Raw genomic sequence first — 27527 nt, forward strand, 5'->3', positions numbered from 1 at the left:
CACACACACACAGAGAGAGAGAGAGAATAGATAAGACATAAATCTACATACACTTCTATGCACATAACTGTATGTATTTAGACATGTCTCTAAGTAAATAAATGCAAAAGTTGGACCCATTTCTGCTTGCACTAACGGTGAAGTCAAAACGTTCTACTTTGAGTGAATCCAACTGTACACAAAAGAAAAACCCTATCTTTTATCTATCTATCCTATCATCGCCTCCGTTCAGTCTCGAAAGACAATGTATACCCTCTGCAAGAGTAGCTGTGCATGTAATTATAAGGCAAGGGTTTTGCAATCACCAACCATACCTCTCCTGAATCGGCACTGCTTGGGTCCGGTGGCAAGGAGAAGTGTAGGACGACTAGAAAAATTGTCGAGATAAGCGTAGAGCACACACAGCACCTGGAATTCCCAAATGGTCACCCATTTTAGTACTGACCCGGTTCAACGTTGCTTAACTTCGGTGATTTAATGGGAACCAGTGTGTCAATATGATTATGTCTATCCCATAGTAGTATATATAATGAATATGTATATACGTAACATTTTGTCTTCTTAAATCATTAAATTCTGTTAAGTTTCAACCATCGCTACCAGTGTTGTCTCACCGCCCACCTAATAAACTCATTAACCCTTACCCTCGAGTGACCTTTGGGTCTTGATAAGCACTCACCTGTGTGATGGAAAAGCATGACGATGCTATACAGCATAAGGATTATGCGATTCTGGATACGCCAATCTGGACCATAACACATGTTCGTACATAAAAAACAGAGCAGTTTATTATTATTTTATTTTTTTTTTGCTATATTTTTTTAATTCAATGATTTTTTAAAGTTTTAATATATAACAACTAGTTCTGTTTAGGAATATTGTTTCATTTTGTGTTCAAATGTTTAGCAATTGTGTTCAAATGTTTCTTCCGTACTTTTCATTAGGAAAGAAAAAAAATCTAATTTTCAAAATGTTATGTTCTATTTCTATATTGTAAGTTCTGCCCCCCCTTCCCACACACGGCCACCCAGATAAATTGATTTCTTCCTTATTTTCCTTTCTTTAATATGATCGTATTGAAAAGGTAAATAAATTTGCATACAAGTTCCAAAAATGTTAACCTTTATTTATTTATATGAATAAATGCAAATGGCTTTCTTTCATATGTACAACAAAGTTATCAATGCAATATTTATGATGTAAAATTTTCTTTCAAGTATTTTAAGTAATGAACTTTGTAAAGCCAGTTAGTGTTTATATATACTTACGTACATAACGTGTATAGAGACGTGTATGTGTGTGTGTGTGTATATATATATATATATATATATATATATATATATATTATTTTTAAAATATAATTATTTACTGGCACGTGTTTCGTCATCTACGACTCATCAGAGTGGCTGAATTTAGCGAGATTCGAAATCGGGACCCCATGGTAAGAAGCGTAACCCTCTAGGCTATCTCACACAACTGAATGTATTATGTTTTTTTTTTTTTTTTCATGTAGATGTTATTTGTTTTTGTTTTGAGATACTTTTTGAATCTACCGCAGATGTGCTAATGGTTATATCATAGGATTATTGAATCTCTTGACAAAGGCTTCCTTTCCAGGGCAATTGCTCTTGACATATCAAAGGCCTTCGACAAGGTATGGCATAAAGGCCTACTTCACAAGATCTCCAGCTACGGTATAACTGGAAATATTTTCTCCATTAAATCATTTCTCTCTGATAGGCTCATAAGAGTAGTGGTTGATGGACAAAAATCAGAGGCCTGCAGTATTAATGCTGGAGTCCCTCAAGGGTCCATCCTGGGCCCAACTCTCTTCCTGATCTACATCAACGATCTCCCTAAACACATACTTAAATCATTCGTTGACATCTATGCTGATGACACGACCATCTACAGCAACACATCAAAGGCTGTAAATGACAAAGCTCTCTCTGATTCTCTCTCCTCTGATCTCGAACGAGTGGTTCAGTGGGGGAAGACATGGCTAGTTACCTTTAATGCATCTAAAACCAAACTCCTATCTTTACATCATCAACGCTCTGATCCCCCATCTGGCATCAATTGAAATGGATGGCTCTCGTCTAGGAGAAGCCCCATGTTTTAACAAGCTTCTGGGCTTGACCTTCACTCCTGATCTGAAATGGAACAAGTACATCAAGTCTGTGGTCAAGGTCGCTGGAAAATGGTGGGATCCTTCTACCACTCCAGAACATATCTCACTATTGATGCAATTCTCTATCTATATAAAAGCCAAGTACTCCCAAGGATGGAATACTGCTGCCATATCTGGGCAGGAGCTGCTAAAAACAGCCTATACTGCCTTGACAGAGTACAAAATAGACTTTGTGGCTTAGTGGGGGATGCCCTTTTCTCTTCCCTGCAACCTCTCTCCCACAGAAGAGACGTTGCAAGCTTATCTTTGTTTTATCGTTATTTCCATGACAGGTGCTCGTCTGAACTCCAATCTCTGGTCTCCCCTCACCAATCTTTTACAAAAAACACCCGTCTAGCTGAATCCACTGTCAAAAACTTTTCCCACTCTTTATCTATGCTTAAATCAAAACGTAGATTCCATGAACAAAGCTTCTTTCTTAGAACTGCACACCTGTGGAACTCTGTTCCGTCTGCCTGCTTCCCTCCTGATTACAACTTGGATTTCTTCAAATCCAACGTAAACAAATTCCTGATGAACCACCCCCTTAAGTATCCACTCTAAATATCCACACTAACGTACTGTACTTACAATAACTCTTATCCCTGAGTGGCTTCCGAGTCTTGTTAAGTGGTGACCACCTTGTAAAAAAAAAAAAAAAAAAAAAAAAAAAAAGAATTCAATTATATATATATGAAAATGCATTTTTACCTAAATGGGAGTTGGGAATAATTTTCCTTTTAACCAATTTTGGTGCCCCCTAATGAGGAACGGTATACACACACACACACACACACACACACATAAATATATATATATACTATAAATTTTTTTTTGTGTATTGATATTCATATTAAAAACCTTTTTTCTATTTATTTAAAAAGAAAATACAACTTTGTTATATATGGGTGATTGAATTGCATTTATCTGCAAAAGATCTAGCTAATTTGCATATTCTTTTAAACATTCATTTTAATTTATTCCATATTAGTTTTTTCGGTTTTCTTATGGGATGATCATCTTTAGTTAACTATTACATGCAATTATATTCATGCAGATATTCTACATGATTTATACTTGCGTAATATTTGTGTAAAAAGCTTATAGTAAACACAAAACTCTTTCTATATATATTTATGTATGCGTATATATTTTTGTTTAAAAAATTTTGCCTACCAAACGTCTCCGTCAGTTTTTGATCTACAGGCATTAAACTTCATATATAGGGTATTCGAACCCATGCAGAACTTTATATTTTGGTTTTAGCCAGGTAGAATTGGTGCAAAAGTGTTAAAATTAAAAAAATAAAATTTGCCAGGTGAACGTTGAACAACAGCATTATGAATATGCATGCATAACATTCATTTTGTATTTCTATCTAAAAGGCTTGAAAAACATGTCGCCCATGTAAGATCAGAAGGTTCAGTGTAGTATTTGAAAATATTTTGAAATAAATAAGAACTTAAAACAATTTCAGTAAGTTAAAAATATACAGATCAGTTGTAAACTCAATTGTCATCATTTGGTCCAAACTTATTAGTTGTATTTTTGTTTAATTTTAGATTTTTGACTTGTTAAACATACAACATCAAATCTTTACATCAAATAAAGCATGCCAGCCATCTTGAAAATCTATTTTTCCAAGGCTTCTAGATAGCTATACAAAATTGAGAAAAAAACAGATACTTAAAAAAGTTCCAAAACAGAAAAAACTATGTTGACTGACAGAAAATTAAATTTTCTTGCGTTTGGTAAAAAGTTATTTGTTATAAATTTTTTTACACCTATTTTTCTTGTTGACTATACTGCATCATTGCAAATTAATGATTAACATGTTTTATTTTCCAGGTGTTGGTCTTTTAGACAATCAAAGTTCAATGTCAGCCAGTTATCTCCCTAATTCTGTGATAGGTAAGTATTTGCATCTTTCTCAAAGAAAAAGAAATCACACAATTCTTTCTTGTTATTAGATGTACTGATTCTGACTTACTCTGGATCCATTAAGCTAAAATTTGTTTTGTAAATATTTTTCTATTTTATAACTATGTCAGGTTCAGTATGTATGCTAAAATTAGAATTGAGAAGCTTCCTCAACCATGTTGAACTCCTGACAACATCTCATGAAGAGACCAGACTACAGTTGTGAACCTGACGGCTAGAGAATGGTCCCACTCCTACTGATATAGAAATCTCTCTTTCTGAGACCCTCTCTCATGGTTCAGAAGCACCCTGGCTTGAGTGGAAAACACTCATCTGCCTGAGAACAGGAATGGGGTTATCAAAAGCTGCTATGGCCAGATGGGCCTGCAAAACTGACCTAACCACCTGAGAATGTGGAGAGGAGGACCATACGATGCAACATTGCCGTGTCTGCCCTCTACTGTCCAACTCGTGGAGATTGAAGGATCTTGCAGAATACGACAATAATGCAAATGAACTGCATAAAAAAGTGGGAAACTGTTGTATGACCACATGCTTTAATGACATGCCATGAAGACAAAGACATGTTTTTGTTATGGTGTGATGATGATCTATCCTATTTCGGAAATAGATAGACTCTTCAAGTGACTATAGAGTCTATGAATAGAGTTACAATAAAGTGTTGTAGTAGTCATGATGGCAGTCACTGGTGACAGTCGTAGCCACAGTATTGGATGTAGACTTTCTATAGCATACAATGGCTGTACTTTTGTAAATACAATTTTGTCAATATACCAGCATGTTGTCTTAATTATTATCGGCCTTTCAAGCACACATAGAAGACATAATCTTGAGTTGTAAGCCATGTTTAGTTTCAGAACAGTTTCCGATGGTTAGTTGTTCTACACAAGTCCTGGAGGTGACTGGTTCTCAGTAGACAAAACAGTTTCTGATGGTTCGCTGTTCTACACAAGTCCTAGAGGTGACTGGTTCTCAGTAGACAGAACAAAAGATTCTTCCCGTGTTGACACGAAGAAAACATATGCGAAGTTGCTACAGAAAAGGTTTAATATTTATGGAGAAATTCTGATTTCTGATTGTTTGGTAGCAGAATGTGAATTAATTTGATTCGTCAGTTCCTAGCAGCATTGTTTATAAATAGAATCTCCCAATTGTGTGGGATCATACATAATAAGCAATGAAAATGGAAGTATAATATCAGACAATGACCATTATTATTTTTGTATTTAAGACCGCTTCAAACACTTTTTTTTTTTTTAATTACATTTTCACCTCAAACTACACTTTATGTAGGGGGCTACTATCAGGGGCAACAACTACTGGGGTACTATGTTGGGATTTGGGCAGCAAGATGTCGGTTCACATTGCACTTGAACTTCTGCATGTCAGTACAGTTGGGGAAGCAGTGGCCTGGAATGGAATTCCAGAGTTTAGCCGTTCTGGGGAAGAAACTACTGGAGTAGAAAGATCTTTTACATCTAGGGATCTCTACTGTGTGGGGGTGGGATTTAGCTGCCTGTCGGGTTTGTCGAGGGTGTCTACCTCGTGGGGGCACAAGTGTCTGCAGTTCGCCAGAGCATTCACCATTAAAATACTTGTAGAACAAGTAGAGGGACGCAACATTATGTTGATGGGACAGAGGCTGAACCTTGTCTAGGAGTGAGAGACTAGTAGCAGATGCACTAGCCCAAATGTGACAGCAATACTTCATATATGGGCGAATGGTGGCCTTATAGAGATATAGGATACTTTCGGGTGTTAGTAGTTTTCTAGCACGGTAAAGAGAGCTTACCTTCTTCGCAGCGCCCCTGGCAATGCTTTCAATGTAATTGTTCCAACTCATGTTTCCTGTGAACGTTAGGCCAAGCAGTTTGAAAGATGTGCTCTCAGATAAAGAGTCACTGGCCATTGCTATTGGTGGCAGAGAAGATTTCTTGTAATTATTGAAGGAAACATAGCTGTAAGACAGCATTAGAAGTCAAATTCTTTTAAGTAATGTGTTGATAGGCAAGTAATGTCAATAAATGAGTAGTGCAATATGCAATTCGAACACTTGTAATATTTTATCTGTTAATTAAAGTAGATTAATCACTATATTGTTCTTTTATTAATGACATCAGTTAATGTATCATTTTAGGTGATTATTTAGGAATGTCTTTTTTTTTTACTCACGTTCACTCCTAACAAGACATCTCGCCACTTGGACGTAAGGGACTACTATTTGGGACCATGCTTAGGAAAGATTAACAAGATGTTGGTTTACATTACATTTAAACTTCTGCATATCAGTACAGACAGGGAAGCAGGTAGCAGGAAGAGAATTCCAAAGTCTAGCTGTTCGAGGGAGGAGACTATTAGAATAGAAATCTTTCTGGCATTCAGGGACCTCAAAAGTGAAGGGGTGAGATTTTGTTGCTTAGTGGATTTGTTGGGGATATGTATGTCGAAGGGGCACAAGTGCAATGAGTTCATCAGAGCACATTCCATTAAAATCTTTTTAAAACCGGCACAGAGATACAACATTGCAGCGATGGGACAGGGGTTAGAGCTTAGTTGACATAGTGGAAGCTATTAGATTGAAAATTCTTTTTTGCACCCTATCCAAATGGTGGCCTTGTAGAAGTACAGGATACTCTCAGGTGTGAGTAGTTTTCTAGCTTGATAGAAGGAACCTACCTTCTTTGCAGCAGCCTTTGCAATGTTCTCAATGTATTTGTTCCAGTTCATATTGCCCACAAATGTTAGGCCGAGGAGTTTGAAGGAAGACCTCTCAGGTAGAGTGTTATTTGTCATGGATAGCGGTAGTTGGAGAAGCGTCTAGTAATTGTTAAAGGAGAGCAGCTTAGCCTTACTAGCATTAAATGTTACCATCCATTTGCGGCTCCATTCCACTACGATTTAAAGGTCATTTTCTAATGATTCTGCCATTGTCTTAAGTTTATGTACATCCGTTCTTCCCTCAGGCATGTTATAGAACTGTATCAGCAAATATACTCATCTCAGGCATAATATTATCAGGGAGGTCGTTTATGAATATCAGAAATAATAGTGGTCCAATAATAATAATAAATAAAAAATAATAATAAATAAATAGGAATAATAGTGGACACCTGAGGCACTCCCGCATTGATGTTATGCTGCTTGGTTGTATGTCCATCAATGAACCTGAATGGTCCTATTGTCTAAGAAGGATCTAACTATATTTAGTACACATCCAGTTATACCATACGATTTAATTTCCATTAGCAGCCCTTAGTGCTAGACTTTGTCAAAGGTTTTGGATATATCAAGGGCTACAGCCCTGGCTTCACCCACCTTACCCAGTGCATGGTATATGCACTCAAAGATAACTGTTAAAATATCTGCGACATTGCCTAAATCCATATTGTTTGTCAGAGAGAAGATATGCTTTTGCGAAGTGGTGAACTAGTGCTTGATTAATTAAAGTCTCAAAGATTTTAGTGAAGAGGGCGATAATTGAGAGGGTCAGTCCTTTCACTAGAATTCTTGTACACTGGTACAACAGAGGCCATCTCTCAGCTATAAGGGAAACAAGATTTAGCAAGGCATTTATTGTAGAGCTTGGAAAGTACAGGAGCTAGCTCAGCATTTCTTAATTTGTATAGCAAGGATGAGATCAGGCCCACACACCTTGGAGGTGTCTAAATTTTTTATGATATCGCAGACCTGAGAAGAGGTGATTTTTACATCATCTAGTATGGCTTCAGTCTGCATAGGGAAATTTGGTAGGGAGTTGTTTGTTGGCTCTAAGGTGGAGTTGGAGGCAAATTGCCAGGCAAGCAGGTCTGCCTTCTCAGTTGCTGTGCATAGATCCTCTGGTTGTTGGATAGTGAGGGAATTACTGATTGCCTTTTATTCACTACACTATTATAGATTTTTGCAGAAATCACAAGTTATTATTTTTGTGATTCTATGTGTCCCCTGATTATTTCAGTATGCTTTCTTTTGGCTGTCGCTGTTTTTCTCTTACAATGATTTCAAGCATTTACAAATTCTTGACTTATGACGTATGAAGCGGCAGAATGCCTGCTGTCTTTGCGCAATTGGAACTGCACAATCTGTAGTGAACCATGTGGGTTAGTGGGACTTGCAAATCTGGCAGAACAGAATACATATATTTTGAAAGAAATTGAAGTATGGTTTTCTTTTTTTCTAAGAACATACTAGGACAATAATAATTAAAAATTAGCTATTAGGAATCAAATATTGATTTGTCACTGTAAAACCTATTTCGGTCTCACTCTGAAAATCAAACTGGCTTAATTTTATATATTAAATTATAAATTATGATATATCTACTGGATATAGGATTATAATGGCATTTTTAAAGATAATCTCTCATGAATGAGGATACTTAAGGCAATAAGTATTATCCCTCTCTAATAAGATATATAATAAAAAAATACATAAAAATTATAAATTGTCTACTTTTATTAATTAACTATGAAATATATATATATATATATATATATATATATATTTTACAAAAGATCAGGACAGCATCAGTATTGTCAGTTTCAAATTCAAATAAAGGTTGGTTTTCTATGTCAAACTCTCATCAGCCTCTGTTTATATTTGTCTCCTCAGAAAATAGTGGCTCACATGCTGTAACTTTTCTATGGTAAAAAATATAAGATTGAGGATTGAAATATTGTAAAAAAGTTGCAGTGTGCAAGCCACCATTTTCCATGAAGACAGACATAAACAGAGGTTTATGAGAGTTCAACATAAAAGACCAGTTATAGGTCCCTTTTGTTTGGGTTTGAAACTGATGATGTCCTGATCTTCTGTAATACATAGATAAATAATTTTTATGCTCTCATTTTTGAAATTTTCTTAATAATTGAACACCCTGCTGGGGGTTCTTTCTCACTAGCTTTATATATATATATATATATAAAAGTTAAAAAGAAAAATTGTAAAGTTTATATAACTTTATTGCATTATCAAAATAAAGTTTACAGAAAAGAGAGGAAAAGGCAACATTATACAAAAGTAAAGGTAAGAAAACAACACTGACTTTAAAAACATTCAGATTAGAAATGGAAAATTTTTTTAGATTAGAATTGGAAAAATAATTTTATGGGTGGGGGCGATATGGTGGGGATAAAAGAGAGAAGGGACAGAAAAAAAAACAATGAAAGAATATACAAAACAAAATATAAGAAAATGAAATACTAAGAAAATTTAAAAATAAATGTAAAATATATGTCAGGCAGTAACCCCTAAAAGAAAGACTGTTGGGTATTTATGCGTACAACTTTTGTTAATGATTTAATAGGTGGCATTTTGTTTGGGTCACCATGTATAATTAATTTAATCTCTTCTGGAGTGAGGATTACTTGAAGATTTTGAAAAACTAAGACTTCCTTTGGTTGGTTGTTCTGTTTCTCTTCTGCTAATGGTTATTGTTGTTAAGTAAGTTGGACGTCTGCATAGAACCCATGAAAATCATTCCTCAGGATTGTCTTTTCTGCATGAAGTTCTCTTCGTTAGTCACTGCCTGCAAGATTGCAGGTTTTTAACATTGATTCTGAGAGCATTCTGGTGTTACCATATCAAGCTGTTTGAAGATACTGGCTTCCTGACCTAAAATGTACCAAACATTAATGTTGTTTTTTCTTTCCTTTCCTTTTGCAAAAGTCAATCATATTCTACAAAGCTCAAAGCAAAAACAATTTTCCTTTTCAAATCAAACATTAGTTTACAAGAATAAAAATATAAAATAAGAGAAAGCACAGACTTTTAGGGTGTGCATGTGTGATATAGTTGTGGAAAATGACTCTAGCTGCTAACATCTACATCTTGATTGTCCGTTGAGGTTGATCTCCGAATCTTCTCCCAGCAACCAACAATTGTCAACTGTTCCTAACTCAAAACTGTTGCAAACTGTTAACTGACTTTACACTTTAATTCCTAAATTTGACTTGGGATTGGAAATCCTAAAAGTCTTGTCTTTGTCTCAGAATGGCTAACCAGTGAAAATGACTTTTAGGTCTCTCTCATAATTATTTGAAAACTGATCACCAATCATGACATATTTTCCTGTCTTGAGAATTAAAAAAAAAATTGCCCCCCCCCCATCCCATCATCTTTTTTACTAAACTCACTCTTTATACTTTTCCTCTGCTAATGAAATATTTCCTCTCATTATTATAGTCTTTTCCTCTTCTAACACATCACTTCCTAACACTCTGGAGTGGGGGAAACGTCTATAATATTACAATATAACTAAGGATATTATAATTCAAGCATTTCTTGTGTGTGCATGATTGTCAGAAAACTACATTGGACTACATTTATTTGTTCTTAATGTTGAAGAATGTTTATTTACTTTTATTTTTATTTTCATTAACTAAAATAAATCTTTTTTCTAGATTTCCATCCCACAACACGAGCATCCATTTCCGTAATTTCTGTTCAGCATCTTAAAGAAAATTGTCAGCAATGGATTGATGCGTAAGTTGATTGTTTTAAACATTTATTTTTATATGTTAACAAAAGGAACTGTTTTTCTTGGCCTCCAATGCTACACATCGATTTTTTGTTCTTGGTTAGTGGAGGAGAAATCCTTCACAACTGAGACAATTTTTATTTTTGTTCCTTTTCCCCACATTAAAAAACGACCCTGGTGTCTAATTCTGCCTTCGTGGGGAGACAAAGTAAATAGGAACAAAAGAAGCCTTAGCGCATTATTCCTCAACATTGATGTTAGCATTCTGTAGATGTTCTGCGTAAATGGAGACGTTCTGATATTATTGTAGCTCTTTTGTTAAAACTGCAAAAGTATTTATCTAAGCTAGCAGGGATGCCTGGCATATCCCGGTCATAAAATACACGATGATATTTTAATTTTTGTAGAGTTCATATATATTATTATAGAGTTAATGTTCTATCGATTTTTGTATATTATAAAGTTGAGATTTCAAAAATAAAAAATATATCTATATGACTTGGGTTCATCAGTTTGAATTGAAACCAAATCCCAAACTTATGAAGAATTCTTGATAAAATTATTTATAAAAAAAAAAATAGATTACTAAGGTGCCACCAGCTAAAATCGAAACCAAAACCAAGACTTATGAAGAATTCTTGAAAAAATTATTTAAAAATATAGATTATTGGAGTGCCATTAGCTATAATTGAAACCAAAACTTATGAGGAATTCTTGGAAAAATTATTTATAAAAAAATAGATGACTTAAGTGCCATGAAACCAAAATTATGAAGAATTCTTGGTAAAATTATTTATTACAAGAAATTGAAGTACATGACAATTAAATGACCCAGATGTAAGCGTGACACAGAAAATAACACACAAATTATTGTATTAATATATTAAATAAATTATAGATAATAATAGCAACCGGTTATATGGAAACTGTAACAGAAGTAAAAAAGAAAATATATAGCGGGACACCATGTGGAACCAAAAAAACTGAAATTGCAAAATTGTAAGTTAATTATGCCCCCACCATTAAAAACATAAAAATTGTAGTGTTAGAAATCGATTAGTACCACATTAAATAGTTGTGAAAGGTCAAAGAGAAATACAGAGAAGAGAAAGCACTAACCAGACCTCTACTGGCAAAAAGTTATCAAAAGAAGTAGAGAGTACTGGAAATCTGGGGAGACGGTTGTTGTCAGTGAGTAATCTCTTATGATGACTTGTGTAAATTTATAGAGTACAAATAGTAAAACAAATAATAATAATAATAATAATAATAATAATTAAATCAGTCGTGGAAACTGCAACAGAAATAAAGTGAAAAGATGTAAGGAACGCCACACGAACCTAAAAGAACTGAAACTACAAGGATTTCTTAATAATTAAAATACATATATACATAATTATTTAATTATTAATTATTATTTATAATACTTAATTATTTAATTATTAATTATGATTTAATAATACATAATTATTTAATTATTAATTATAATTTAATAATACACAATTATTTAATTATTAATTATCATTTAATGATACACAATTATTTAATAATACATAATTAGTTAATAATACATCATTATTTAATAATACTTAATTATTTAATTATTAATTATTATTTAATAATACATAATTGTTTAATTATTAAATATTTAATAATACATAATTATTTAATAATACATAATTATACAATTATTAATTATTATTTAATAATACATAATTATACAAGTATTAATTATTATTTAATAATACATATTTATTTAATAATAAATGATTATTTAATAATAAATAATTATTCAATTATTAATTATTACTTTATAATATATAATTATTTAATAATACATAGTTATTAACTTATTAATTATTATAATAATTGTTTAATAATACATAATTATTTAATAATAGATAATTATTTAATTATTAATTATTATTTAATAATACATAACTATTAAATTATAAATTATTGCTTTATGATACATAATTCTTTAATAATACATAGTAAATTATTAATTATTATGTAATAATACATAATTGTTTAATACTAAATAATTGTTTAATAATTCATAGTTGTTTAATAATACATAATTATTTAATACTACATAATTATTTAATTATTAATTATTATTTAATAATAATTATTTTTTAATACATAATTGTTTGATTATTTATTATTATTTAATAATACATCATTATTTTATAATACATAATTGTTTAATTATTAATTAGTTAATAATACATAATTATTTAATAATACATAATTATGTAATTAGTAATTATTAATACATGATTATTTAATAATACATAATTATTTAATTATTTATTATTTAATAATACATAATTATTTAATACTACATAATTATTTAATTATTAATTATTAATACATAATTATTTAATAATACATAATTATTTTATAATACATAATTATTTAATAATTAATTATAATTTAATTATACATAATTTAATAATTAATTATTATTTAATAATACATAATTATTTAATAATCCATAATTATTTAATAATAAATAATTTTTTAATTATACATAATTATTTAATTATTAATTATAATTTAATAATACATAATTATTATTTAATAATACATAATTATTTAATAATACATAATTATTTAATTATTAATTATAATTTAATAATACATAATTATTTAATAATTAATTATTATTTAATAATACATTATTATTTAATAATACATAATTATTTAATGATCACTTATTATTTAATAATGCATAATTATTCAATAATACATAATTATTTAATATTAAATAATTATTTAACATTAAATAATTATTCAATAATACATTATTATTTCATTATTAATTATTATTTAATTATTAATAATTATTTTCTTTTGTTCTAGCTGCATTCAAAGTGTCAAAATCGGAATGTGCAAGCTGTTAGGATTTGTGAACACAGTGAAAAGACTTGCAGACATTCGAAAAGAAGTTTGGGAACTGTTATTACAGGTAAACAAAATGTCTTTATTTATTAACAAAATCTTTTCACAACCAATGCTTTAATCCCCACTCGGCCCCAATTACAAGGAATGATTTTCATCTTGAGGGGGCATCCTACTTTGACAAACTTCTCTGACTGACCTTCACTCTTGACCTGAAATAGAAGATCTACATTAGATCTGTTGCTGAAATTACTTGAAAAATTGTTGGGTCATTCTATTACTCCAGAAAGCATCTTACTCCAAATACAATCCTCTACTCATTGAAAAAAAAAAAAAAAATTAAACTGTGGCACTAACCCTAATGTTGGAATAACCGGTTTCCTCCAAAGGAGGAATTTTAGTGGGAGTATGAAATTCACAAGTGGTCTTCAGTCACATGTATGTTCTTGTTAGAGGAAATGACGATGTTTAATTTTTTTAAATCTTGCAAGGAGGTGTTGACACCCCCTTACATACAATGTTGGAATTCCCAAACTGGTCACCCATCTTGTATTGACCAGGCTAAACATTGCTTAACTTCAGTGATTTAGCGAGAACCAGGGTGTCAATGTGATTATGCCGTATAATCCTCTACAAGAGCTAAATATGTCTTAAAATGGTATGCTGTTGCCACATCTGGGGAGGAGCTGCTAGAAGTACCCTTTCCTGCCTACAAAACCATCTTTGAAATCTAGTGGATGAGAATCTATTTCCTCTTTCTCGCAGAATAGATGTTGTGATCTCTGCTCTATCGTTACCTTTATGGTAGCTGCTCAACTGAGTTTCAATCGCGACAAACACTCATCTAGCTACAACAACTGTCAACAATTTCCCTCACTCTGTGCCTAAAACTAAACAAAATTTTCATGAGCAAAATTTTTTTTCCTAGAACTGTCTGTCTGTGAAAGATGATACTGTGGGATTGCTTTCCAGCTTACTATAACATGGTCATTTTTTTGAGCTGTTCTCTTATATAGTTAAACTCTACCCAAATTCCACCATTACTTATCATCATAGTGTTGTTTCACCGTCTACCAAACACTCATTAACCCTGAGCTTTGATAAGCGGTGATCCCCAAGTAAATAAATAAAGAAATAAGGGTTTGTATTACACATAAATTCGAAAAAGTTGTCAAATTTAAAATGGCACTGGACTCTCTGTTGAACACGGTAAGTTTGGGAAAATGAGTTAAAAATAAAAACTGTAGAAAATACTGTTAGAAACTTGATCAATATATGCTACTGTGACTGTGACATAGGCTAACATATATATATATATATATAAACACGGGTTTTTAACAGTATTTTGTATGTTTTTTATTTTTAACTCATTTTTCCAAACTTACCGTGTTCAACAGAGAGTCCAGCATCATTTTAAATTTTCCAATACATTGGCAAACACTATATCTTTTTCGAGCTGAATAAACATGTTACATGAAATAAAAACACTAAAAAATTATCCAGTTAGGTAGGAAAGTAACTTATCTTGCCTTTGATAACATTTATTTGTTATATATTTGTTTTTGACAACTTTTTCAAATTTATGTGTAATACAAACCCAGAAATAAATAATGTAAAAAACAAGAAAACAAAATGTGGTGATGTATTAAGCGTCATGATTCATGTTGCAAATGACAGATCTGTGATGGGAAAAACATTTTGCTCAGGATTAGACTTCCTAGAAAATTGGCAACCTCTTTGAAAAAAAGTGATCTCTTCTTAAAAGCCTCTGATAGATCTCACAAAAGTTATGTCCATTCCAGATAATGCCCATTCCCCTCCTTGGTTGGTCAGTTTTTATGTCCATAGATTAACAGTTGATGATTCTCAAGTGTTTTTGCTATGTGAGTAAAAATCCATCTCGTTTGTCTGCCACATAGTTCCTCCCACGATGCAGCTTTCTGTACATGTAGATCAAAGGTGACACGTTTCTATGTTTGTTCAGTGTTGAGTTGTTGATTCCAACTTTCTGGATCTTTGGTTGTTCCTCTTTGGGACTTTCTTCATATGATGCAACTTTGACATCATTTATTTATATAGTTTTACTAAACTGTACATACGCTTTCTTTTTCTTTAATTAGAAATGAACACAACAAATTTATTTCCCATGAAGCTATTATGTTTGCAATATATAAAAGTCAAAAGTATAAATAATTCAGTAAATAATGTAATTGCATTTGATTTCTATATACTAGGGATTTGAGACCTGTTTTTTTTTTTTTTTTTTTTTTTTTTTTTTTTTGTAAATCGGAAAATATGGAATTCTGATATTTCTTTGAATTAAAAAAAAAAAAACAATTATTATTTCGTCTAAGTAAAACTGATTTCTGCCATATGGCTAGAGCTTTACAACCTATTTTTGTCACATTGCTTGATTTAGAGGGAAGATTAAAAGGAGTGTATACTCCCTTTCCATCCACCTCTGTTGGGAAAATGGCAGGGGCCTTAGCTCCCTAGTTTGAGAAATTGATTGTGATTTCAGCTTTTTTTTTTTTTTTGTCATTGGGTGCTCACGTCCATGATATATTTTATTTTTTTTTTTTCTTTGAAATGTTAGACACGAAGTCAGGTTTGGGTTTGATGAAAGTGATTCTGTGAAATGAATTGGATTCGAACTTTGTATACCCAGATTTTTTAATCCAAGTTGTTAATCACTTAGCCACATAGTTTGAAAAAGAAATTATATAATGTATATCACATCCTTGATAGATATTTGGATGGAAACAAATAGAAACAGATTTGGTGTTTGAGCTCAGCTGGTGAGCGTATTGTAGGTTTTATTAGTTGGGGAGAATTGTTGGTAAATTTTTACTATCATTGTCTTGTATTATTTAGATTAATCAGACAAGTGTTCTTATCTTGAGTGTTATCTGCGCAACATTTCAGTCGATGTAATCTCCAAGTAACATGTTTTAGCAGGAAAAAAAAAAAACCCCGGGGTAGCTCTGCACTCTAAAGTTTCAAATTTTTTAATCTGGTTGAAAGTAAGTTTACACGAATTATAAGTTTGATTATTACTTCCAACCAGACCCAATATTTCGAAACATTAGAGTCCAGAGCTACCCCCTTTTTTTCCTTGCCAAAACATGATTTTGACACCTGACGAAAGTAGGAAGTTACATCGACTAAAACGTTGTGCAGATAACACTCAAGATGAGAACAATTGTCCAATAAATCCCAATAATATTAACATTCATACCTCACCCCACATAAATTCAGAACTATCACTGTTACAGACAGTTTTATCAAGACTAAATATCTTTTCTAAGAATCATTCCATCAACCTTAGAATGTGTAATGTCATGTCTGCTTCATCAGCTTCCGGTTCTTATGACTCACTAGGGTTACCCACTTAGTGCTTTTGTGACTCTTATTTGAAACATTTCCTGTTTTTCAACATATATCACAACAATATCTACTTGTAATATACAGTATTTAATGGATTAGTATTCACACCAAGAAAATTCGATTGCTAAAAGTAATTAAAGAAGTTCATCTAGTTGTATGGCTTATATTTTTATCTAATAGAGGAGGGGGTTATCTTTTATCAGTGAAAAATACTGGTGTGGAGAATATCAAATCAAGCAGAGATAAGAATTCTACAATAGCTCATCTCTTGATTTGATACTCCTTTGATTGGGATTGTTCACTAATAAGGATACTCCCCTTGTCCGTTGGACATCAAACCCTCCTTTCACTAATAATCTACAATATAAGAACAACTTTATAGTCAAACATAAGCACCCTCTTCCTAAATAAATAAAAACATATAACACTTTATAATGTGACTATACCAGCATTAAAAGTATGAAGGGGATGGTTGAGAAAATAAAAATAAACAATATTATAGCTTTTCTTAAAAAAATACATTTATACCAGAAAATATAATGAACTAAACTTGCCAACAACATAAACCAACCCCTAAATCTGTCTCATAACTACATGAGCATATGACAGAGAGGAACGTGCATATTGCAAAATATGAACTTAATGCAATTTGTAAATCTTCTAGACATAAAAATGACCATCAATAACTCTCACTTTCCTTATTTTTCCTTTATTCCTCACATTTTTTTTTATTACATTTTCACCCCAAACAAGGCACATTGCCACTTTGGTGTAGGAGGCTACTATCAGGGGCAGCACTACTGGGGCACTATGTTGGGATTTGGGCAGCAAGATGTCGATTCACGTTGCACTTGAACTTATGCATGTCAGTACAGTAAGGGAAGTAGGAACCTGGAATGGAATTCCAGAGTCTAGCGGTTCTGAGAAAGAAACTACTGGAGTAGAAAGATCTTTTACATCTAGGGATCTCTACTGTGTGGGGGTGGGATTTAGCTGCCTGTCGGGTTTGTCGAGGGTGTCTACGTTGTGGGGGCACAAGTGTCTGCAGTTCGTCAGAGCATTCACCATGAAAATACTGTGATCAATGTTTTTGACAAAGGGGGAAGAATTGCTGTTCTGGGTTGGAATCTATCTACCTATCTAACACTTATCTTTGACTAGTTTCTGACCTTGGAATGCTGAACCCATTACTATAAGATTGCTCCCTGCAGACTACAACTCCAATCTCAACAAATACTTGTCATAAAATTCTGTTCATTTCATTTGTCATTTCCAATCCTCTCATTCAGTTAACTGACAATCCATCCGTTTCGTTAACCCTTATCCCTGAGTTGCTTTTAGCTTTGATAAGTGATGACTAGGGCGATGACAACAGCATATTCTTTTACTTGTTTTGATTGTCAGATATATATCCATTGATATCTTATATGTTTTTATGTAGAGTGATGTGATCCGCGGTTGATTAATTGTGTCTAACTGTGCCGAATATATACTCGAGAGTAAAAACAATGAAAAGAATATGCTGTTGTCATAGCCCTAGTAATGACTCATTAGTTAAAAGTAAACCCATTAAAAAGTTATAGCCAGTTGATTTAGAATGAATGCTTTATGCCAAATTTCTAGAGTAAATATCATAGTGTGGTGACTAATTCTTATTCTCTTGCTGTGCATCAAATAGATACCATAATACTTAGTTTGTTCCACCTTATCATAATAAAGGTCCATACTAAAATTCAGTCAGATCAGTCCAGTAATTTCCAAGAAAAAGTGGAATCGACAGACAGACTAAGAGAAATATAACAAAGAGAAATATAATCTAGATAAAACAAAAAAATAAAACAAAAATGAGTCGACATGTTATTAAACCAAATCAATCAATCAGATGGTATCCATTGTCTTTTTATACAGAAGGAGGCCAGTCAGTCATTCCTCTACTCTTGAGAGTACTTTTTTTTTATTTTAATGGTTGGCCATTAAAAGCTGCTCTGTTTGTCTGCTTGAAGCCTTCTAAACATTGCCAGGAAATTGATATTAGTACTTGATTATTGTTTGCCTAGTGTCCTCTTGAGAAAATATCTCTTCTCTTTTTTTTTTTTTGTTTCGTCAAAAACTCTAAACTGCCAGAAGCTAATTACGCACACACTTCTAATTCGATTGCTTTCTGAGGGGGAGGTGGAAGGGAGTTGGAGTTTACCTTTTTTTTTTTTTTTTTTAAAATTATATTTGTATATTTTTTGTTTCTGCTTTCATAATAACAGGAGTTACTGCATTATCAGAATGAAGTGGTTGGCGAGATGCAAGGCTTCCCATGTTTATATTTTACTTGGCTGAATTAATGAATCTATTTCAGTTTTAAAAAATTGGACTTAACGGTGTGATATGAGAATTCACTTAACCTGTTGGTATGCGTCCAAAATGCAGCCTTAGAGCTAATCGTGTTGCAATGTAAGGGAGTGACACATTTTTTAAAGTCTTCTGTTATTTTAATTTTGTTTATGCAAAAGCAAAGAGCACTTGACACAGTGCAGTGATCAACCGACTTATCTTGCAAGCCATTGATAATGAGTTTAATTCTCATCCAGTGCTTAAAGCTTATGCGCTTGGAATTAAGACCCCCCCCCCGCTCCTTAAAAAAAACAAAAACATTATACCTGCCGCTTATTTTGTTCTAGTTGCGGATGAGACATTCTACCAGATGCCAGACATTCATTTGCTATCTTATACGTTCCAACCGGGAGATCTTTTTAAGAGTCTAACTCTCCCTTTTAAGTGCAATTGTTTGTATTTTTCTTTTGCACTTGGTTCACCAAGTATATTTGCTAGGTAGTTTTTGTAATTTTTTTTCACGAATCTGGTTGCTCCTATAGTAACTGGAATGATAGAGATCTTCCTAAAATTTCAATTACTTTTCATATCGTACATAAGGCCCTCGGGTTTCATCTTTTCCCTCTCAGCTCTATTTAATCAAACATTATTGGGGGCACTAACTTCTACTAAGGTTGCTTCTTTCTCCTTGTTCCATTACTATGTCAAGTTTAATAGCTCCATTTTCTAGATACATAGCTGTAGGAATTACATAGTCATAATGGGGCAGTCTTGCAGTTAAGCCCGGCAAAGTTCGACAACTCTAGAAGGGTTACATCAGTATTTACACTGTCAAATCACGATATTACGAATTATTTAAGTTCTAAAACATAAAATAAAACTTATTTAATTAATATTTAATAAAAAAATACTAAAAGAAATTATTTAAATATTTTTATTTTTATTTTCTTTTATTACACAAAGTTTCAAGGTTTTTAAAAAATATTTTAATATTTTTTAAAAATTTAATTTGAGGGTAAAACCGTCAAATCACAATATTATAAATTGTTAAAGTTTTATCACGATATTACGAATTATTAATGTTTTCAAATATTTTTAAATATTTTTTTAAATATTTTATTTCAAGTTTTACACTTTACACACGACAAAGTTTCAGTTTTTTTTTTATATTTTGTTCTGGTAAGACGATAATGCACTTTTTAAGAATTGTTTCTTTTTCTGTCAAATAAATAGTTATAAATATATAAAAATGTATATTTTGTTCGTTTACTTTATTTAATCAAGTGGTTACTTCAAATTCGTTTGATATAATTTTCTTAACAAAATAGCACATGATTTGACGGTGTAATTACTGATGTAACCTTTCTAGAGTTGTCGAACTTACTTTCAACTTTGCCGGGCTTAACTGCAAGACTGCCCATAATGGATGGTGTATGACTTATTTGCAACTGTTCTTTCTGGTAAACATGCTCCCAGTACTTGCTGCTACATTCGATATTCAACATTTTTACAGCTCGTCCAGTGGAGATATTTACATGCACCATTGTGTCACATTGTATAGTAGCTATCGCCCAGCAGAACCTTACACCTGGATGCTAGGTGGCTTACACTCTCTACTTCTGTATGGCAGAACCTGCACTTGTTGTCATTGCTGAGACCACTCATTTTCTTAAAAGCATTAGTCATCAAGCCTTGACCTTGAGCAGCCATTATAATCCTCTCCTGATCATAATTGAGCAATCCTCTTTTCAGCCAGTCTATAGAGCTTTCTTTATCTATATAGTTCTGTTTGAATTCATCCAGAAAGTACTTGGCATGCTGTTGATTAACCCTTTTTTTCCAGCTTTTCGCAACAGAAGGTCTTGGTGCATTTTTGGCAACTCTTTTGGATTATTTTTGTAGCAGACTTATTTTGTGATTCTATGATATTTTTAAGACAGTTTTGTCCAAAATGTTTGGCCAGTTTCGTGATGGAGGTTCTTCTGCTAGCTTTTGTTTCTTCATGTTAATGTACCATCATGACGTTTGGATTTTGGGAGCTCATCAGATACAGCCCTGTGCCCATAATAGTGATCAATCTCTAAGAGACCCATACTTCTTGCTCCTCTGAACAAATACAACCTAGGCAGACATTGGTTTATGCTTGACTATATGTGTTAATGTGATTTATTAAATTAGGTTTACATGGTGTGATCACTTGAGTGGTTTCTAATTTTAGTAAGTACTGATTCATTAGTATTAAGAAAAATAAATCGATATCAATTACATGTACAACGTGCCTTCAATAAGTTTCCAGACTTTTTTTGTATAGGCACTTTTATTGATAATACACACATGAAACTCTCATCCCCTTCAAAGTAATCTCTTCCGGCTGCAATGCACTTGATGTACTGTTCTAACAACTTCTGAAAGGTCTCATGGGAGTCCTCTTATGTGAGCATGTCAATGACTCTCATCACAGGCACTTTCATCTCCTCAATTATCTCATAACAAGGTTTTCTAAGGTTTTCCTTGAGCTTAGGGAATAACCAAATGTCACAGGGAGCAAGGTCTGGACTATAGGCAGGATGAGCAACTGTCTTGATGCCCATCTTGATCAAATAGTCTGTGACTAGGATGGAGTTATTCACGCAAATCTCACACATCTTCACACTGCCACCAAACTGTGTACTTATTGTCTCTGTAGACACACGACAATCCTTATACATGAAATTCTTTATTTGGCCAATCAACTCTGGTGTTTTAACTTCCTTACTCCTCCCCACCTTTCATCATCTCTCATTGACTCCCTGCCTTCCTTGATTCTCTTATGCCACTCAAAAACTGATGCTCAATTCATGCAAGATGGTCCAAAAGCAGTTTGAAGCATTCCATACATTTTTGTATGGCATTTTTTTCTCAGTTCTTTTTTTTTTTTTCTTTTTACTTGGGAGTCACCACCTATCAAGGCCGGAAGGTCACTCGAGGATAAAGGTTAATGAATGTAAGGTGGTAGTTTAGTAATCATAATGATGTAAATTTGATTATTTATGGGGATGGATCAACAAGAACTTATTTACATTGGATTTGAAGGCTACTATGTTGTATTCAACTGAGAAGCAGGCCAGTGAAACGGTGTTCCACAGACAGGCTGTTCCAGAAAAGAAGCTTTGCTCATGGAATCTGCATTTAGATTTAGGCACAGATAGAGAGTGAAGGAAATCGTATATAGTGGTTTGAAACAGAATTTTATTGCATGTCGTTTTCTAAAGATTGCTTTTTTGAAATTCACCACCTGTGACAATCAGACTTTAGTAGGGTGTATTCCAATTCTTGTTTAAGCTGTTCATTTTGAACCTGAAATCATAAAAATTGGTCAGTCATCTCATGAGATGTAAAGCAATAACCTAGTAAATTTTCAAGAGACCACGACCATACTGTACAATAAAAAGCCTGGAAATTTATTTAAGACATCTAGTATGTTATGTTTCACAAATACAATATTTTCACTGTTTCAGCTTTAGTGTTTCCTGTTACGAGCAACGGCTTTGCACATGTCATTTAAATGTACAAAATAGAAATTTAACAAAATTAAATATATTAAACAACAACAATAATAATAATAATAATAATAATAACATATCCAATACAGAATATTCCCAAAGAAATTTTCTTTTATTTGATGGCGCTAGAGAAATATCTGTAGATGACAATGGAATGTAAGTATTAAAGGACTGTTTTTTGATAAACACTGCTTGTCATTAAAACCGGAAGCCATCATAAAGTAGACAGATTCTCTTTTACCCTTAATGGTACAAAGTGTATGCCTCTCATTTATGTTTCGTTTTGCAAAGAAAATGAAGTGTTTTATTGTTTTGTAACGTAAGATATGTGCAAGCCTGTTCTAGTCTCACACAAAACACGCGTTCACATCTCAAGCCACTTTTCTTGTCATTACATACATGCACACACATATACATATATTCACGTTCACACACTCACATTCACGTGCATACACACACACACACTAACGTACACACATGTACGCACACATACGCACACATGTACACACACATGGGCAACGTCACGTCCCTTTAAAGGAAATCTACACATGCGCAAAAGACCACTGGAAACAACTATAAAAGCAAGAGACCTGAGCTGTTTCCTTCTTTTCGATTCGGCTCCTGAGCTGAGCGGTCGACGGACCAACTGCTCCCTTCGGGGCGCGCAACCGTGCGCCTCATGTCCCCTGCTACTATGTGTGGGGCAAGAGCCAACAGACAGTACTTACACCTTATACACTTTCTCTCTCCATGGCCATGATTGATTGTCTCACTCTCTCTCTCTCTCTCTCTCTCTCTCTACAACAATAGACTTTCCTTCTCACCACTTAACAGCGAGAGACACGTGAAACACGTGCTGTACACTTTTCTTTCATTTGTTTCTTCATGAAATAAATTCTAGTTTGTTTATTTCAATAAACGCGTTGTTTGTTTCTTCCTCAATTCAATTCATTTTTCCTACTTTGTACAACTGGGGGATATATATAATATATCCACCAGTCCGCTACAGATACATAGTGCATTTGTATGTACACACAGGCACAAATATAAGTATTTTTATATTTATTTTTGTTTCAGTAGAATAGCCAATTAAATGCAGTGTGCATCAAGAATGTTGTAAAAAAGAGATGCTAATGATGTTGCGTTTTTTTTTTTCAATCATCTTTTTATTTTTTTTTAATTTAAAGAAAATGAGCAATGTGTACATTAATGAAATAAAATAACATTAAATTAGAATTTTATCATTTGAAATTTTTGAGATTAGGATTGGTAATTTGTATTATTTGTATTAGTTGTACTACTGTTCTCATCTTGAGTGTCATTCTCACAATGTTTTGGCCGATGTAACCTCCGTTCTTCTTCAGCTGTATTTTGTTGAATTCAAGAATCTTTTTGTTCAAATTTGGAATCTGCACAGAATTTTGAACAGAAGCCTTTATTTAATCTATTGGAGTAGCACGCTCTCATTCCATCAACCATGACCAAATAGAAGTCTTCAGTAATTCGCAATTGTATTTTTAGTATCACTCGTACTAAAGATTGAACTTTCAACCTTCAGATGAGTGTGACTTGGAATTGAATTTTACCTAATACTTTATCTGTGGATTAAATAAAGGGTTTTATTTGAAATTCTATACTGATTCCAGAGTTCAACAAAAAAATGCCAGTTATAAGATACACTTAAAGAAGGTCGGAGGTTACATCAACCGAAACGTTGTGAAAATAATGCTCAAGATGAGAACAGTAGTCTGACTAATCCAAATAATACAAATACAATTAGAATGATTAATTTTATATATAACTTGCAGGCTGCTTGGCATTGCCCAGTCATAAAATATGCTTAAATATGATATTTTAATTAATGCAGACTTCATATTCATTCTTATAGATCAAATTCTCTATTGATTATTATTTTGTACCCAATATATAGTAGTGATTTCAAAATTAAAAAAAAAATGATTTGGGCACCATTAGTTAGAAATGAAACCAAAATGGAGAGTAGATAATACAGTGGATGTGTTATCGGCAGCTCCAGTAACTCTCGCTTCATCTATTTTGTCATTCAGTCCTCATTCAATGAGTGATTTTTCTGACAAAGGGTGAAGAAAAAGCTGCTTAAAGGTCGGTAGTACTTGGTGACCAGTAGTCTGAGATGTCGGAAATTTTTCTGTCTCTGTCTGTCCTTGTGGCCATGTCACTAGTAAGGGTGCTGGAGGTAAACGTTTGTCTGGGCTGACGTTATCCGCCTGATAGTCAGGGACCCGAACCTTGGATTAACCACTAAGGAGGCTGTCCTATCAGCAGGCGCAAAGTACTGGGACTGCTGTATTGCCATTTGGTGAGTGGATATGGACCATGCAGTATCTCTGGTGGGGCCTCTCGATGCCATACTAGTGGGTAATTGTTACGGCTTTACCTTTTCGTGTGCTACAAAAAAAAAATTTTCCTGTCTTTTTCTCTCCTACTTTCCCTCTCTGTACTGCTCTAACCAAGTATGCCGACCTATTCCACAAATCCCCAAACCTCAACATGAAATATATCCAGAATAAAAACTCGATTACTTAGAACTGCATGCCTGTGGAACTCTGTTCCATCTGCCTGCTTCCCTCCGGACTACAATTTGGATGTCTTCAAGTCCAATGTTAACAAATTCCTAATGAACCGCCCCCTTAAGTAAACACTTCAGCAAATCTCCTCACTAACTTTATGTACTTGCAATAACCCTTATCCCTGAGTGGCTTCCGGGCCTTGATAAGTGGTGATCACTGTGTAAAAAAAAAAAAAAAAAACCACATATCTCTTCACTATTATGCATTGCCATCTGAGCTAAATCGCATTTAAAAATTTAAGATTAACATTATTAAAGGCATAAATGTATATTTGCACATGCATAAAAGTAATATGTTTAGTTGATTTACGCCTGCCAAGTTTCAATTTTTTTCAATTTTGACTCCTTAGCAGCTATTTTTACCAGCTAAAAACCAAATCAAAGTTGTTGCAGAGGTCCAAATCCACCATATATCGTCTCAAGTCTGTAGAGCAAAAATTGATAGAGTAGTTTAGTAGAGACCGTTCCGCAAACAGACAAGGTTACTTATATATGTTTGAACTTAAGTTTATAAATGAAAATAAAATATAGGTAAAATGGCTTCATTAAAGATGTCAAATGGTTCAATTAGGATGTCATTTTTATTTAGCAATTTTAACAAATGGAGCGGTTTCATCTGATAATCATCTCGGTTCTAAGGTTCAGTTTTTCAAGTAAGTTACACGTGTTAATTAGCTGATATCAGAGTGCCATGCTAAAAACAACTTGTGAAGTTTGGGCATCTATAGATTTGTTTTGCATTTCTTTTGTAGTTCAAAGAATGAGCAACCATTCTTTCTATAATCAATGTTTTTCAATATTTTACAAAATTTCTTCTCGTCTGTAAGCAAGTATTCAGAACATCTGAACAAAGTATAACTGCTCATTATGAACTGATGTCTTAACAATCAAGTGTGCGTATCATGTTCTGCAAGCAATTCTTTCTAGTTTTTATTTCTCTATTTAATTTATTATTTATTGGATTTTCTATCATAATTACTACATTGTTTACAACTACTGTTTCTATTTATTCTACTTTGATTTCATTCGAAAATCCATAAACTGTCCTGTATCTGCTAAGATATTCTTGCATAACTAAAAATAAGTCTTCATACTTGTATATTATTACTAGCACGTCGCCCAGCATTGCCTAATCATAAGATACGCTTGAATATGAGATTTTAATTCGTGATGGTTATGTATTTATTATTATAGGGACAATGCTCTATTGATTAGTATATTATATCTAATATATAGTAGTGAGATCAAAACTGTATATATATATATATACATATATGACTTGGATGCTATCAGATAGAATCTAAGCCAAAACATTATATATATATATATATATATATATATATATATATATATATTATTTTTATAGGCAGATATTACATAGTTGCTACACTGAACATGTTAATGTTTCAGATAAGTGGTCGATCAGGACCAACAAGTTTTCGTCAGGCGATGTGTTCCACTGAAGAAATCTGGTCTTCAGATTGGAGAATTGAAGAAATATTAAAAAAAAAAAAAATTAAAACGTTAAAATCAAGAGGAAGGGGGTGAGGGTTAAGTGATATTTTGTTCCCCCGATTTATCGGAGAGGCACCTATGTTTTCAGTGGCGTCTGTGCATGCGTATGTTAGTCCGGACGATTGCCAGATAACCGTCCATTAGTTTTTCCTAAAATTTTGCCACAAATTGTATTTCATTAAATTGATGTGTGCAGTAAAAAAAAATGTTTGCGAAAATTCTCGTTGCATCACCAAGGGGTTCAAAAGAGGTAAAAAATGCCACAAAATGGCTAAAAATGACACATTTTGCCCCATAATTTTTTATCCATCTGTTAGATTTTTCTGAAACTTGGTCAAAATGTGGAGCCCATTGCTCTTAATATAAATCCAGTATGGGTGACCGTGACAAAATTCTGGTTCACATCCCTGAGGACTTTCAGTGCTAAAAACACCCCTTTTTGTGGCTCTTTTTTCATATTTCTCAACAAAAACTTGATATGTCTAACTATATAGTTGTTTTTCATGGTGGTCAACTCAAATATACACGTGTTAAGGCCTGAAACTGCACTGTTACCCATTTACACTGGGATTCGTCATCCCCAGTGACTCAAAAGAGGTTAAAAATCCCCCAAAATGGTAAAAAATGACACTTTTTGCCCCATAGCGCTTGATCCAT

The 27527-nt window shown here is 33.0% G+C and overlaps 1 protein-coding gene across 1 annotated transcript in view; it reads left to right on the forward strand.

Annotated features, from left to right (window-relative positions):
* Nucleotides 1–27527, forward strand: part of LOC145276804 (conserved oligomeric Golgi complex subunit 1-like) — a 425717-nt gene that overhangs the window by 164379 nt on the left and 233811 nt on the right. The window contains exons 12-14 of the mRNA XM_080128123.1: nucleotides 4019–4081; nucleotides 10510–10591; nucleotides 13455–13560. Of these exons, the coding sequence (XP_079984249.1) occupies nucleotides 4019–4081; nucleotides 10510–10591; nucleotides 13455–13560 (251 nt within the window). The remainder of the gene's footprint in view (nucleotides 1–4018; nucleotides 4082–10509; nucleotides 10592–13454; nucleotides 13561–27527) is intronic.

Source organism: Euprymna scolopes, chromosome 5, assembly GCF_053919585.1.
Source record: "Euprymna scolopes isolate OS-2025 chromosome 5, ASM5391958v1, whole genome shotgun sequence".
NCBI lineage: Eukaryota > Metazoa > Mollusca > Cephalopoda > Sepiida > Sepiolidae > Euprymna > Euprymna scolopes.